Source organism: Vipera ursinii (genome assembly GCF_947247035.1).
Source record: "Vipera ursinii genome assembly, chromosome: 5".
NCBI lineage: Eukaryota > Metazoa > Chordata > Lepidosauria > Squamata > Viperidae > Vipera > Vipera ursinii.
Genome location: NC_139518.1, coordinates 14439729 through 14453097, shown reverse-complemented (window position 1 = coordinate 14453097; position 13369 = coordinate 14439729). Strand labels below are relative to the sequence as shown.

At 36.6% G+C, this 13369-nt stretch overlaps 1 protein-coding gene across 5 annotated transcripts in view; it reads left to right on the top strand.

Moving 5' to 3' along the window:
* Positions 1-255: 255 nt before the first annotated feature.
* NLGN1 (neuroligin 1) overlaps positions 256-13369 on the top strand; it is a gene marked incomplete at both ends in the record, with an annotated part of 526751 nt that continues 513637 nt past the window's right edge. For 2 of the 5 annotated variants that reach the window (XM_083363585.1, XM_083363584.1), the window contains one exon: positions 259-751. In XM_083363585.1, coding sequence (XP_083219711.1) covers positions 259-751 — 493 coding nt within the window. Of the gene's footprint in view, positions 752-1213; positions 1274-13369 lie in introns of all 5 variants that reach the window. The other 3 variants (XM_083363583.1, XM_083363586.1, XM_083363587.1) reach the window with 3 other exon arrangements.

The following is a 13369-nucleotide window of genomic DNA, read 5'->3' as shown; positions in this document are numbered from 1 at the left end:
ATGGATGTTCTCTTCATCTTGCTACAGTGGAAAACTGAATTGTCAATTGAACGTAGCCTGATAAATAGGACTCTGAAGATGCTATATCAGCAAGAATGAAATCACTGGAAGATACCTTACAAAGAGCCTTTTGGGTATTCTCAGACTTATTTGATTTTGGATTTTTCTGATTCTTGTGAGGGGGAAAACCCTCCTTTCTGCCTTGCTGGATACAAATTCACATTGTTTTAACCATAGATGTACAACTGATGTGGGACCATGGCTTTTCCAATATCTGTATGGCTGAACTGTGTGTGGAGAGCAACACAAGCTCATTTGTTGCACATGGGATTGGATGTCACATTTACTTTTTGCATTCTTGGGTTCTTGATTCACACAGCTGCAGTGTCATCCCAAAAGTTGGATGATCTTGACCCCGTGGTGACCACCAATTTTGGAAAGCTGAGGGGGATGAAGAAGGAATTGAACAATGAAATTTTGGGGCCAGTGATCGAGTTTCTGGGAGTTCCTTACGCTGCCCCACCTATTGGGGAACACCGATTTCAACCTCCAGAGCCACCTTCTCCCTGGCCGGACATCAAAAATGCAACACAATTTGCACCAGTATGTCCTCAAAACATCATTGAGGGCAGGTTACCGGAAGTCATGCTTCCTGTTTGGTTTACTAATAACTTGGATATAGTTTCTACTTTCGTACAAGATCAGAATGAAGACTGCCTCTATTTGAATATATATGTCCCAACTGAAGATGGTGAGTTGTTTATTTAAGGAGCAGGGGAAACTTTTGTTTACTTTTCTGTTTGATATTTCTTTAAACAACGAAACCATGTGTACTGGTAGCCAGCACGGCTTTTTCTGTCTGCATGCAAATTTCTTTCCCTCGTTTTTTTTTTTAAACCTGTGTGCATGTGGCTTTTTCTATGTATGCATCAGTTCTTAGCCAATGCTGTCCTTTTTTTTTTCTTAGCCCAGACTCCTTTTCAGCACGTTTATCCTTAGGTCAAAGTTGGTACCTAATTCTCATTCCCATCGACTCCTGAGAAAGATGCATCAACATCTTGATCCATTGCATGGATAGGCAAGGAGGAGATTCTTCTGCGCTCAAACAGTACATAAAAAATAAGCAGGCCATATTGAAGCTAATGGTATTGCATGCTCCTGCCGTCTATCATGGAGCTCCATGTTATTTTCTAGTATTCTATTCATTTTTCAGTCAAAAGAATATCCAAGGAATGTGCCAGAAAACCCGGCAAGAAAATTTGTAGAAAAGGAGGTATGTATAAAAGTGGACACAAACAAATCCTGGGTTGGAAAACAAACAAACAAAAAAAAAACCTGAATTGTTCAAACCATAGGGAGGAACGTCAGCAAAGCACATCTTAAAAGAAAATTAGGTGGTTGCTGTTGATGGTGGTGGTACAGAAAGAAGAAATTGTTTGTAATTAATAGGGTTGGAAACCAGCGAAATAGGACAAATGTTTTAAAAACAAGAGAATTAAACAAACATTCCCTTTCTGAAGCATTAATGCACAGTGGATTGGAGAGTTGTTTGCATATTCATCCAATAAAGAAGTGGAGTTCAGTGGTAATGCGTGTTTTTCACGTCTAGAGCCAGTGACTGAGTAGAGAGTTTAATGAACTGAAGCCTTTATAGCCTTGACTCCCTTGAGTGCAACAGAGACAATTTTTGTAGTTGCTGTGTAAAAATACTCTCTTTCCCTCCCTGCTATTTGATTAAAAGACAGAATGCTGTTTCCAGAGAGAATTATAGTTACTTTTTCCTGGCAGAAGAAAAAGTATGGATTGTGCAGTAATTACTTTGTTTATCAGGTTTATTGTTTCATATCATTTGGACCAAAACAGTTTTGTACATGACACTTCATATTGGATTTATACTTCTAGTAATATGCAGTTTTCTTTTGGATATCACAGATGGAGATATATTGGAGTATCATCAATTGACAAATGTTTTCAGATTAGGTTGTTGTTGTTGTTGTTTTGAGGACTTATAGTGAAGATTCTGAATTTGTTGTCCCTTGTATTTTCTATTTTGTTTAGCTTTGCTGTCCTAAGTGACTGTTTACCAAAACAAAGTATTCTGGTAATCAGTTAGAAACCTGAGTATTCAATTAAAACTTGATGACAACAGTACATTCTTCAACTATCTCCAATATAATTATAACTTTGACAAGGTAGTCATTCACATAAGTTGCTATTTTGTGATTGTTTTCTTTCTTTGCTTTGCAAATCTAGTTAGTGAAAAAAAATGATGTCTTTCAATTTTATTTCTCAAATCAATGGTTCTGGAAACACCCATAGCTTTTGCTACTTTAAATTTCGTGAATATTACAAATGGAAACGACATTTGAGTTGAACTGAAAGTTCATGAGTTTTCCATTTGTATTGATACAGTTTAGGTGATTGGTTTATGAAGCTGTGAATAACTCTGAAAGAAAATAGTATTCCTTAATTCGTCTTTATCATGAATTGCCTTCAGTAAGAAAATTCTGGTTTATATTAATCATATTGCTTGTTTTGTAGTTTGTTAACCACCACTAAGCTAAAGTTTGAAGTGAGACATAACGGTACCTAATACTACAATTAGTTAATGATAGTACACTATCCAAGGAAGATGAATACATAGATTCATTACTTCATAAGCCATAGCTTCTAACACCTTAAATAATTTTCCAAATTGATTCCTTTTTTACATGTTTGAAACATATGTCAGTAAATTTTACTTTGTGCATAAGGTGGAGAAATCTGAAGCAAGTTAGTCTCTGCATTTGCGGAGCGGCAGAGGTAGAGGACCTGGCTCACATCCTATTTGACTGTTGTTTGTATAAGAGGGTGAGAGACAGGTATCTTGGTCTATATACCAAACGAATGACCAATTGGGATCCCCATATCAAAATAACTTACCTTATGTCCGGCCAGAACTTGAAAAGAACATTCAACGTAGCACAGTATTTAAACAAAATGATCCAGTTAAGATCTGCATATGTGGGACTGATTGGGGTAGATTGTAAGGGCGACTCCGAAATATAATGTTACCATATTTTATCTATATCTTAAATTTGTATTTTATTACTATTTTAACTTTAATTGTATTTTAATTCCATTTTAAATTGTATTTTATAAAATTCCATTTTGGATTGTTTTTATCTAGTTTCGGTGACGGTTTGTTGCTGGAACTTTGTACTTTGATATGGCCCAAGGGCTAATCAATAAAGTTGTTGTTGAAGCAAGTTAGAGATGAACAATGTAGAATATAGCTACATAGTCATCTCATTAAAAAACAATTATAAGCATGTTCAAAGCTGGTCAGGCGCCATAATTTGTTCTGCATTCTGTAACATTTGAAAGTGCTGTTCCAATATTAAGAGCTAAAAGTGTTTGCTTGTTTACTAATTAAAATTAAACATTATTTATTTTATTTATTTATTTTATTTTAATCCCATTTATATCCAGCCCTTCTCCGAAGACTCAGGGCGGCTTACAATTTAAAGCACAAATCAATGTGCTTAGCAGTAGCCTTCATTCTATGTATATGCCTGCTCATTAGGGCTTTCACACACGCCCAAGCGGCATTATTACAAAGTCAGCTTAATTGCCCCCAACAATCTGGGTCCTCATTTTACCTACCTCGGAAGGATGGAAGGCTGAGTCAACCTTGAGCCTGGTGGGATGCGAACCTGCACTAATTGCAGGCAGCTGGTGTTACTTAAGGAGGCATTAGCCCACTGCTCCACCAAGACTCAGTATAACAATGATGTAAGATTAATACAATTACCTTTGGATTGTACAGTTAAAAAATTTGTAGAGAACAGAAGGGAAAAATATTCCATATTTGATTCAAAGACCCTTCCTGCTCTCTGCTTTAAAATTGTTCTTCTGTTAAGAAAGTAAAAAAAATGGATCTAGAGACGAGAATGGAAATTGATTATTCCCCTCATTCTTTCAGCATTGCTACAGTTACTAGACCATATCTTAATTTGCACTTTCTTTCTTAACTAGTAGAGTCTATAGAGAGCTATATCACATACAATATACCTATTACTTGAATTAGCCTATTTTCTAGATTTGTACAGTACATTGAATCTTAAACTAACTAAACAGGCCGGGCTTTGCAATGAGCTGAGTCATAAAAACAAGCTGTGGTTAAAACCTTTGAAGAGATTAGCAAGTTTATCTAAATTCTGTGCAATGTTTAACAATTTAAACAATTGTGTAAACCAGCTGTTCTGCTATACTTATCCTGAATTAATAAGTAGACACATCCCTTTGTTTCCAACTCTTCTTTAGAAGCCTGATTAGAATCCCTTGGATATGGATTCCCAGAGGGTAGAGGGTGCATTTCATAGGAGTAAGATGGAACTCAGTCAAGACATTATGTGTGAGAGAAAGAAGGTGAAAGCAGACCCTCCCCAACAGTTCACAGAGTGTATTGTAGTTGTAGATAATAGAAACTTCAGTCTGTAACACTGATCTCAGGTCCCAAAACAAGAGCAACATGTGACGATTCTTCTAAACTGGGTTATTATTATTATTATTATTAGTTGAATTTATATACCGCCCTATTCCCGAAGGACTCAGGGCGGTTCACAGGGCAGTTAAAACAGTACAAAAAAGAGAATAAAATGAAATTAAATTAGTACAAGCCCACAATTAATAATAACAGTAAAAATTAAAATTTTAAATTTAATTTAATTTAATTTGATTTGATTTAATTAAAGTAATTTAAAATTTAAAATCCCTCAGTCCAGGCCAGACAATTCAAACAACCAGGTTTTTAAGTCCCGGCGAAACGAGCGAAGGTCAGGGGCAGTCTGAAGCTCCATTATTGTTTCACATTTATACACATAAATAGATTGCCGGCGGATAACACCCAGGGGGAGGGCCTTCTCAGTGGGTGCGCCTGCCCTCTGGAACCAGCTGCCCGTGGAGCTTAGGACTGCCCCCGACCTTCGTTCATTTCACCGGGACCTGAAGACCTGGCTCTTCGAGCTTTCTGGCCCAGGCTGAGAATTTTAATTGGGGTTCTTATTTTTAGGGATTGATTTAATCTTTTTTAATTGTTTTTAACTTTTGTATTGATCTTTGTTTTAAATACCCTGTAAACCACCCTGAGTCCTTCGGGAAAGGGCAGTATATAAATCCAATAAAATAAATAAATAAATAAATAATATTGCCTCAGAATCTACCTCCTTTCTCCATACCACACATACAGATCCTCAATGTGCAGGGAATACTGATGTCAAGGTTCCAACTGATGAACCCAACCAAGTAAACACTTTCGAGGCTTTCCAAACTCTTAATGTAAAACTTTATTGAGTACAGCATTTCGGCACACATGCAAGCAAAACCAGCTCTGGCAAATCCCCAATCCTATATAGTAAAAATATAGAATTCCCCTCCCCCTTCTTGATCAGGTCACATTGCCCAATTAGGTGGAAAAATATTGTTATGAGAAAGTGTCTTTGGGTCTGGCCAGACACCTGGTAAACTGTCCTTGGTTCTCATGATCTGCTTTTTTGATCTTTTGAAGTCTGCATTCCAATCCCTTTCCCTTCACCCAAGTTCATTGGCAAGCTGAGAAGCAATAATTGTCAGACCATCAAAACTTTGCTTCAGACTTGACAACTGACTGAATTGAAATCCTTTTCCTGAAGACAGGAACTCTCCAGGTTGCTACAAACACTGATTGACTTTACATATAGAATTAATATGTATACGGTTGATATACAGGCACATTAGAGGGTGAGATGAGCCCACACTGTCTTGGATGAACTCTTAGTCAGATCTGGAAACTCCTCTGTGGGAAAATGTCACCATTCAGATATGGGGGAACCTATGGGCAGATGTCACTAGAGCCCTCTCTCTGGTTTAAAACAGTGGTACTAAAGGTCTGCTGGTATCTGTGGCAAAAAGTCCAAATGATAAATGACATTTCAGTTATTCCAGAATCTCCCACTTCCATTACATTATGTGGTGTTCTATTATGCTGCCAAAATGGAGGAACTATCTTAGTAGCTTACAGTGACCATACATTCTTTAATATAAAGGACAATCTTTTATTTCACAAAGCTTCTCCTTTCAATTTATTTGTGCTTCAAATAAATGTGCTCATTTTGTCCTTTTCAGGTGGTCCTCAACCACCATTCATCAAGAAATTTCCTGTTGCTAAGTGAGACAGTTAAGTAAATTTTGCCCCATTTATGACCTTTCTTGCCACAGTTGTTAAGTGAATCACTGCAGTTGTTAAGTTAGTAACACAGTAGTTAAATGAATCTGGCTTCCCCATTCTTTGCTTGTCAAAAGATGATCACATGATCCCAGGACATGACAACTGTCACAGATATGAGTCAGATGCCAAGCATCTCAGTTTTGATCATGTGACCATGGAGATGCTGCAATGGTCGTAAGTGTGAAAAACGGTCATAAGTCACTTTTTTCAGTGCTGTTACAAATTCAAACAGTCACTAAATGAACTTCTGTACGTTGAGAGCCACCTGTATTTTGATCATTTAACTTTTATTGTATAAATGGTACCACATAATGCAGTCTTTCACATTCGTGTGAGAAATAGAGAAATTTAATCTTTTTTTTAAAAAAAAAATAAATGTACATATTCTATTTTATCTTAGACACCACATTTTATTAGAATGTGCGTTTTTGTAACATTTTTCTTGGCTTTGCTCTTGAATTAAGATTTTTTAAAATTCTTTTATTCTTATGAACTCTTTCAAATTTGACCTTTTTCAGAGTTGTCTTTTAATTTTTTCTAAGAAAAATGATTACAGCAAACTAGCCAATAAGAGAAACTATTATTCTATAACATTTGATATGTGGTCAGCCAGCCATTATCTTATATAGTTTTTTTTTTAAATTAGTTTGTGCTGGTTTTATTTCTATGGTATGCTAGATGATAGCTTAATGTTAAAAATATTGCATTCTTGAGAATATCTCTGGTGTCAGAGTTACACTTTTAGTATGATAATATCCTATTATGCTGCTTCGTTTTTCCACTTGAGATGTTTTTGCTCCAAGATTATAGCTCTGTACTTTCTATTTGTCTATCTGATTACTCTGTGTTGGTCATTGACTGAATCAAGGTTAGTAGACTTAAGCATTTCCTACCACCCCAGGTTCTATTTAAGGTCCATGACAATTCGCCGCAGCCAACTCGTCACGGCCCGCTCACTGCAAGGCTAGAGTTACACTAATATCAAAAGAATGGTGGAATAGAATCATCAAAGAAAGGATGCAAAATGAGGGATAGAATGAAATGTGAATGACAAAAATTAAAATAATTTCAAGGTTGACTCAGACTTCCATCCTTCCGAGGTAGGTAAAATGAGGACCCAGATTGTTGGGGGCAATAAGCTGACTTTGTAATAATGCCCCTGGGGGGGGGCGAAAGCCCTAATAATAAGCAGGCATATACATAGAATGAAGGCTATTGCTAAGCACATTGATTTGTGCTTTAAATTGTAAGCCGCCCTGAGTCTTCGGAGAAGGGAGGGATATAAATTGGATTTAAATAAATAAATAAATAAATAAATAAATAAATAAATAAATAAATAAATAAATAAATAAATTGAATTGTTAAATTGTCCTGCAGCGAGTTCGGCTGTGATGAGTTGGCCACAGTGGTTTGGCTGTGGTGAGTTGTCCCATTCTGTTTGCTATTACTTGATGGCTGGCTATTTGGTATCGCATTTGCAGATGCAGCAAAATATTAATAACAGCTTTGTAAATATTTTTTTAAAAAATTTAAGACTGGGAACGAGAGAAGGAAGTGGTTTTTTTTTCCTATTTTCATCTGTATCCCCTAATTGGCCTCGGTCCTAACCTAACTGAATAGGTTAGGATTGAGAATACTGTTAGGCTTCCCATCACTTCCAGTAACAGCCCAGTATCTATGGAGATTCACAATCATCCAGGTCATAGTTATCCCAAAGATGCTTTTTCACAAGGCAACTGGATGTTTCGCTTCTCATCCAAGAAGCTTCTTCAGCTGGGACTGGATCAAACTCCATTCCACACCATCCAGTCCGAGCTGAAGAAGCTTCTTGGATGACAAGTGAAATGTCATCAAAGAAAAAACAAGGAAGTCCAGTTACCTCATGAAAAAGCATCTTGGGGATAACAGCCCAATATCCTTAGATGACTTTCTACAGCTCTCTGTAGATTCAGAGATGGAGGTTTTTTGATGCCTCTTAACATTCTGTACTTTTATGCTGAACAGTGGAGCCCTAACACCGGAGGTTTTTAAGAAGAAATGGTATAGGGCAGGGGTAGGCAACCTCGGCTCTTTTATTTATTTTATTTTATTTTATTTTATTTTATTTTATTTTATTTTATTTTATTTTATTATTTTATTATTTTATTATTTTATTTTATTTTATTTTATTTTATTTTATTTTATTTTATTTTATTTTATTTTATTTTATTTTATTTTATTTTATTTTATTTTATTTCTATACCGCCCTTCTCCCGAAGGACTCAGGGTGGTGTACAGGGCAATAAAATGCAATAAAAATACAATATACAAAAATTAAAATGAGAATTAAATAGAATAGCCCAATTGCAGTAAAAAGTTAATTAAAATTACGATTAAAATACCCCAAGCCCATCAGACCAGGCCGGCTTGTTCAAATAGGTGAGTTTTCAGATCACGGCAGAAAGAGCGAAGGTCAGGAGCCATCCGGAGCTCAACCGGTAAATGACTTTTATGACTCATGGACTTCAACTCCCAGAATTCCTGAGTCAGGGAGTTGAAGTCCATGAGTCATAAAAGAGCCAAGGTTGCCTACCCCTGGTATAGGGCTTCCTGCTTGAGCAGAGAGCTGGACTAGACTTCCAAAGTCCCTTCCAAGTCTGTTCTTCTTTACATCAATCTGTCCTGATAATACTGTGCATTTCATGTTGCCACAGCTTTAACTTCTAACACATGGCATAATTAGATATGTGATCCTCTCACTGGGTTTCTAAGATAGACTTAAGGAGAACCTCACATGGTAAGACTGATTGCAGCAGTTATTGGTTGTAATGGAAGCAATAGTTGCAATCTTGTAAAAGATAAGTGTATGGCTTCATCTGTTCAATGGACTGAGGAGCTGATTGCATTTGCCACTTAGGAGCAGATTGTTTATTGATGTAGATTTTGTATAGACAAGTGCAAGCAGTCCTTGACTAATGACTAAATTTGTGATCAGAATTTCTGTTATTAAGCAAGACAGTTAGGTTTTTCTTGTATTTCTTTTACTTTGTTTTAATTAAAGCACTCTTTGTGCGCTCTTTCTTGGACAATGTATATTTTACCATAAGTATTATTTTTGTGTGTGCGTGTTTTGCCCTTTTTCCTTTTTTTCAGCATTTAATGCAATGAAAATAAATTTTAAAAACTGCAGCCTTGTAGGTAGGTACCCTGCAGCTGCTCTTTGCCCGCCTTCAGCCTAGCATAAGCTGCTTTAGACTCATGAATAAAAATGTTTAGAGAAAGTTGTGGCCACCCTGAGGTTTTCTGATGGTATTAATACATTTTAAAATGCCATATTCTTATAAATATGGCCAGCTGTAGCTTCAGAGGCACTGGTCTTAACTGAGCTCTGGCTGGTTCTGCAAGGATAATAAGTTCAATTTATTTCTAGGAGACTTAATTTTCCTGCAGTCCTTTCTTTGTGTGCGGGATTATGAAAATGCCATTTATTGCCTTTGAGGTTTGCAGATGACCAGAACAATGTGTGTCGAGGGAAATCAGGAGACTCTTTGGAACAATACCCACCTTGCCTCATTCCGTCCACTTTGTACAAAAATGACTGCAGCAATTTAACGTGCCTCAACTAATGTGCGTTGCAGCCGCGTTTGCTGTTCTGCTGTTTATCAAGCATGTGTAATTAGCTGAGTGACTTTTGCCTCCTATTACTAAGTATTGATTTCACATAGTCATAAATAAAGAGGTGAGGTTTTATCATTTTTCAAGTGATAAAAGCCAATCACATTTTAATGCCCCAAAGCATCAGGGATATCAGCAAGTTGATAAAAGAGATATCTATAGTTGTAAAGGTAAAGGTAAAGGTTCCCCAGCACATGCGTGCTAGTCGTTTTCGATTCTAGGGGCCGTTGCTCATCTCCATTTCAAAGCCGAAGAGCCAGCGCTTGTCCGAGGATGTCTCCGTGGTCATGTGGCCGGCATGACTAGATGCCAAAGGCGCATGGAACGCTGTTACCTTCCCACCGTAGTGGTCCCTATTTTTCTACTTGCGTTTTTACGTGCTTTCGAACTGCTAGGTTGGCAGAAGCTGGGACGAGTAACAGGCACTCACTCTGCTACATGGCACTTGGGATTCGACCCGCCAAACTGCCGACCTTCTGATCGACAAGCTCAGCGTCCTAACCCACTGAGCCAAATTAACTGCTTTAATCAAAGAAAGAACAAATCCAATTTTGTTTCTACTTGGAAACTCCTTTTAGAATTTGTGCTTGAGACAGAAAAAAGTGAAATTGGTCAGCCATTTGTCTGAAATGGTATAGGGTTTCCTGCCTGAGCAAGGGGTTGGACTAGAAGACCTCCAAGGTCCCTTCCAACTATGTTATTCTGTTAAATTCTGATTTTGGGGTTTGCTGATGTTAGTTGTTGTAGAAATGGCTGGTATATCCTAAGTATGCAAATGTAAAAAGTTGAGGCTGAAAACAGTTGGAAGTTAATTTTTCAATTCTCCTTTCCCACAATCTTTATTTTCACTTTATATTTTGATCAGTTTTACACACAAACATACACACAGAGTAATGTCTGTAGTTAAGTACTGTAGTTGCTGAATTTGGACTGTAGAGCAATGAAGAAGTTTGACTTCAAAATGTTCTTCTAACTTTTTGAGTCTATATAATGCTATGCTGAATATTTGCTAACTGATCTTTGGTTCGTTGAGCTGTACGGGGAAATGAAGTTTGCTGTCTATTTTAAGGCTTAGCTAAGAATAATCACATTTATGGCATAATAGCATGAAATACCATCTTCATTCTGGTTTGGCTATGTTGCTTCACCTAGAATCCATTAAGTGTTCTTTAATTAATGAAAAAAATAAAATAAAAGAATAAAATAAAATAAAAAATAAAAAAAATAAAAGAACTGTAACTGGATTGTTGCTGTGATAAGTGTGAAACACGTTTCATCTTGGTTTTGGATGAGAGGATACATATGACATTTCATTATTTCCAAGTAATTAATGCCTTATTCTTAAATGATGGCTGCTATTGGAGGTGTTTAGTTAGTGTACTGTATGTTGGCTCTTTCTACACTATATTCAATGATTCTTATGGAAGTAATATGTGCAGCAACAACTGGCAGGAATTTTGTGGGTGCATTATTATAACATGCATGCTTATATCAAAAGAAATTCACCCTGCTGTGCAAAAAGACAGATTATTGAAGAGGTTTATATGAGCATTGTACTATATGCTATAAACAGAAGGTCCGATGGAAATCCATTAAATACTTCATCACATTCATATTAGCCTGTTAATTAAGTGTGGACTGGATGGTATGACAATTAGCTGTTTTGTTTTGTTTTTTTGCTAGGTGTCAAGGCAGTGATCAGGTGCCCAGCAATTGGTTATTTTGGATCAAAAGACAATAAGCACATTAACGCATAATGGGATTTTAAGCTTTATTATTAACTCAAGGAAACAGATTTAAAAGCATAATATCAAAAGCGTAAATACTAGGCAAATTGATACCAAAGCTGTCAGGAGCTCTTTAATAATGACAGCAGAGATGTCTAGGTGGCTAGTTTCCATAATACCCAATTCTAGATTCTATGCATCCTAACTTAAAGGCTAGTACTAGGGATTTTATTAAAATCTGGCACCATGACTTCTTGGGCCTGTTTCTGTGGTCATGAGATTGCAAGATCTGATTTTGACTTTGCATTGGGAATTGAAAATTTGAGATTTTCACAGATTTACAGCTATGTGAGGTTTCCCCACCCCCTTTTCTTTTATTCAATAAACCAGAGTAAAAAGACAAACAGGTTAGCTCAGAATGAGTTCCATATCTCTAGGCATTTTTTAACAAGACTGAGACATAAAAATATACCATTAAACTCCTTGGAATAACATAGTCTTCTGCATTGCCACTGCACATAGCTACATTGCTGGCTCAAAAATCATAATCAAAGTTAAATTTAATCAGTATAGGTTTTTTTCCCCCAAACTTCATCTGGAAGAACCCAAAATGTGTGAAAATTAGTACTGAATTTAGGAATGGCTCTTTTTTACTTTCTCCCAGGTGTGACATTCTGAATTGGATTCTGATAGATGCTGGCAGAGTAGATTGAGAAGCTGTGTTTGCACAACACACAACACACCTAATTTGTTTTCTGTACATTATTTTTGAATTTGTGTAATATGTTGAAGCATACTAATCAAACAGACTGAGTTTTTACATCAGTCCCCTCAAATTAATCAAGAACAATAGACACCAAATATACCATGATGTGTGAAAGCAACTACTAGGTCATTACCTGGCCTTAGGAAACGTGTTGTGTGAACTCATCCAATATTAATCTAAGGAGACCTGCTTTTCCAAGCTTGGAAACCTTGAGGCAATCACTTTCTCAAATTTCTGCACTGTTTTGTTATGATTATACAGTAAAGGGAGAAGATACTTTAGTAGTTTTTGAAGGATAAGCAAAGTTACAATTGTAACTTCTGTTTGTGTTGTCAGAAGAATAATTTGGGGTTCAAATATGAGCCGGGGTTGCACAAGTATAAATAAAAATGAGATCCAGACAGCTATGGGGAAAGAAGAAATATTTATTCCTAAAGGCAAAACAGTTTGCTTTTAGGAGCAGGCTGCTAGAGACATGGGGTACAGTGGCAAATTTTTATAGGGGGAGCTTGTCCGGGGTGTGGAAGTGTCTCCGTGCTGAGGGACATGTGTGTGTATGTGTTCTTGTGAACATACAGTTCTGCTGGTAATTTAATTAACTCTATTTGTGTTTGCAGACCTTATCCTTTGATATGTGGATTAGGTCTGGGCAACTTATTTGGGGGTTTGAGGAAGTTTGCTTATTTGATTAACTTGTAGACACTGATTCTGAGATCATTGTGGATTCTGTTAATATTTTAAGGGCAGATGGAAACAGTATAAAAAATAAAATATATTTGGATATAAAACTTTTCAGTGTCTCGTTGTGAATCTGATAGAAACCTGGGTTGTATTGCGTTATAGGAGAGGTACACGCCTGCTCTTGAACCATGTTGCAGTTGGCTTTGTGTGGTGTGCTCAGATTACATTCTCTGAAAAGGATGAAACTAGGAGAAAGACAGTCTGTGTAGAACACAATAAAAATACATCTAATTT